The sequence below is a fragment of the Etheostoma spectabile genome, chromosome 20, assembly GCF_008692095.1.
Source record: "Etheostoma spectabile isolate EspeVRDwgs_2016 chromosome 20, UIUC_Espe_1.0, whole genome shotgun sequence".
Lineage (NCBI taxonomy): Eukaryota > Metazoa > Chordata > Actinopteri > Perciformes > Percidae > Etheostoma > Etheostoma spectabile.
In genome coordinates, this window is record NC_045752.1 from 13,926,503 (window position 1) to 13,929,951 (window position 3,449).

Genomic DNA, 3,449 nt, shown 5'->3' on the forward strand with positions numbered 1-3,449 from the left:
AAAAAAAACAAACAAACAAAGGACGGGATAAAAGTGTGTGTGGGTGGGGTGTGTTTTGGATGCAAGTGTTTGTGTGTGTATATATGCCCTCCTGGCTTGGTTTCTGTTGCGCCTTGGCAGTGCGACAAGCTTATTAGAATGTTTTCCATGTCGTTAAATAATGTTTTGAGCCCCTGCCGCGTATACGTGATTAATTAAGGATTGACGTCTGTCGCGCTCTGTTAGACTGACACGTCTGTGAGGGGCCCAGAGTAGGCTGGCCTGCCTGCCTGTCTGTGTGAATGCAAGTATGTGAAGGAGCGGGAGGGGAGCCTGGGGAACGTAGTGTAGAGTAGAGCAGAGCAATGGGGAGGGGGTGCACATTGAGGGACGAGGCAACATTCTCTAGCTTTTGTTGTGGCTCTTTATAATGCATCGGGGGGGCCAGAGCCAGGCTGGCCACTGAAGCATGCTCAAATTGGCCGGAGAAAAGAGTCCTCACGCCACACAATAGAGGACAGCCGCACGCCTGCTTAACATAAGAAAGTGGCTCTTACTCTTCCCCTCCTCCTTCCTCTCTCCCTTCAGCCGCAACCCCCACTCCATCCAAAAAAAGGAAAAAAAAACATTTTTTCAAATCCATCATATACTGTATATTATACTGTATTAGCTTACATTAATAATGTAGCCCTCAGTACAGGATGGTTTTTCAAACGGTATGTAGTGTACTTTTGTATCTCAAAATACACTAGCTTGCAGGTTGCACATTTTCTTTTAACTACCTGTTTTTCAAGTCATGAAATGTGCCTGAAATGGCCGTATTTGAGGCTGCATTCAATTCAGGCGTTGCAGCGATTAATGCAGGCTTGTGAAGCTCTATAGGAGTGTCACTTAAATGGCCCGTTTGTGGTGATTGTATATTAGGTAATTGGCCACCGCAGCCTGATGCGGGTTGTGGTTCTCAAAAAGTTGATTATTTTTCAACTTTTGGCAAAGGGCCGCTGCGTTTTTTTGGCATCCCCTGCAGTCCCCACCACCGCAGCCTAAATACACTACTGCTGTGCAAATTACGCACCGCGGAATTTGTGTTATTTTGTATATCTGTGATCTTTAAATATTTTAACTCGAGCTATCAAACTCTCGTGAGGGTTTGATAGCTCGAACAGAGGGGTCCCAGTTTAAATCTTCAAGATTAAATTCAACTGAGTTTAGAGAAAATTGACAGTTCCTTTTTAAAGTATTCTCCTTCCATCTGACAGTGCCCAGATCAGGGCTATTGTCCTGGTTGTCATCCTCTGGTCACTGGTCTCACAAAGGCATGGCCATAGCACACTATCAGAAATCTATCCATTAGGTCTACTGTCTGGACTGCAATAGTCAACAACATATTTTGTAAAGTATAGCGGTGCACGCAAATAAAGCTTTTTGTATATCAATTCCTTAAGCATAGGCTAAAAAAGACTTGTAAGCCATGCATATACTCTTAAAACACCAGCTAATCTTGCAGCTTAACATGTTAGGTACAAGGGGACAGGCAGTTTTCCACACCTGGGCTTTCAGACCTATCTTCAGACCTATCTTCTCACTGCAAAAAAGAGGTCTTGTATAATTTACATATTGCCGGATTGAAAAGTGACAGTTGATCCCTAAACCACAGACGTGGCTGTTGATTAAACCTCTTACCTTGTAGTTATGCAGGTAGGTTATATCTGTTCTTAACAGCTTGTGAAGGGAAAACTCCAGATATTTATAGTGATGATAGTGGTGTTGAACAGGAAATCCAGCCCATGTTAAACTGGAAATGTCCATGTTTAGTAAATGAGACAAAAACTTTCCGATGAGTAATACTGGACTGAACTCTGTCACCCCAGGTGCCAGCAGGTGGATTGAGCGTGTTTTCCTCGAGATGAGGCCAAATGAAAAGGCCTGAGGTGGCTCTATTCAGAGTTACATTAATGCACCTTTTGTTGATGCAGGGGCCATTCCGACTGCCAACACAGAGCCACATGTGGGGCTCAATTCCTATTTCTATACACACACCTCAAATCAGGTTTCCTCTACATACAATAGAAAACACTTTGTATTCTACATTTGTGGCTTCCTCTAAAATGCTCATTTTAGGCAATCAAGCAACAGTTTGTTGCATGCTAATTACCTCTTTCTGCACTGCACATTATGCTTCAGAGGTCAATTACCAACAAAATGAGGGTAAAATGGGCCCTCAATCCTAAAGCTCTTTCCACCAATTTTCCCCATGCAGTGCATCATGTTGGATTGCCTCTGAATGTTTATTCTATTCCTCTTTTGTCCACCTGCATTCCCTGTTTACCAAAGCTTCAGGTGATTAATGTCCTAGATAGATAGATAGGTGTGTGTGTCTGTGTGTCTGTGTGTGACTGAGAGAGAGACAGAGCGAGAGAAATTGTGTGCACGCATGTTTACTAAGGTGCCCTGATGTTTGAACTGTCCGATTTACACAAGTTTATGGCCAAGACGGCAGGTGTTTCTAGCCTGGACCTTGCCTTTGTACACAAGTATGCACGCGCATGTCTCAGATAAGAGAGAATCAGTCTTTCTGCCTTACTGAGGTAATGCATTCTCATACCAATATGTTTTTGGTTTGTTTTATTTCTTCTCTCAATGAATAGTACATAAAACCATTTACCTAAATATTGAATGGAAAACCTGTTAAGAGCTCTCTATGCTTTTTTGTCACATGGTTTTATACTGTACATACTTGAGCACTTTGTGCAGAGCCCTCTGCAGTATAGCATATGTCAATGTTGAAAGAGCACCCATCTGCCACTGAGCAGCCTGAAGCTCTGCAAAACAATACCTTGTCTCTTGCTTTAATTACAGGTTTGCTTGTGTGTATATACATGGGACTCACAAAAGTTGAGGTCTTTAGCTCTTTAACTTATCCTCTGTGAACAATCCATCTGCTGCTCCTCTCGCTCCCTTCTTTTTTCTGTCTTTTAGTGACATGTGCTGTTGAATGCCTTACTTTTCTCAACACTTAAAATGTTTAGGAAAAAGCTTTCTCACTGCCATATCTCTCACATGGTTGCCCATTTACCAAATATTTCTGCTTCTCTCCACCTACTCTAACAAGACCATGTGTTCATACCAAATTCCATCTAACGGTGAAGAAGTGCTAAGATACTCAGTTTTAGTTCTGATAGATGATAGTGGTTTATTCCGGTATCAAGTCAGTTGTTGATGGCTAGTAACATAAATATCAATATGAAAATGATGGCTTGTGTACTGACTAATAACATTTGTGTATGTGCATGCTTATCATCAGGATGTTTTGAACACCATCATTCGTTCCTGCTCTCCTCGTTTCTTCTTCCTCGGTCTGCCGGGCTTCACCATGCTTGTTGGAGATTTCATCACTGCTGCAGCCCACGTTCTCAGCTCTGACTCCTCAGAGGTACACACACACACACACACACACACACACACACACA

General features: G+C 42.6%; 1 protein-coding gene across 9 annotated transcripts in view; it reads left to right on the forward strand.

Moving 5' to 3' along the window:
- Positions 1–3,449, forward strand: part of ralgapa2 (Ral GTPase activating protein catalytic subunit alpha 2) — a 105,888-nt gene that overhangs the window by 51,846 nt on the left and 50,593 nt on the right. For all 9 annotated transcript variants that reach the window (XM_032500988.1, XM_032500986.1, XM_032500982.1 and 6 more), the window contains one exon: positions 3,284–3,412. In XM_032500988.1, the coding sequence (XP_032356879.1) occupies positions 3,284–3,412 (129 nt within the window). The remainder of the gene's footprint in view (positions 1–3,283; positions 3,413–3,449) is intronic.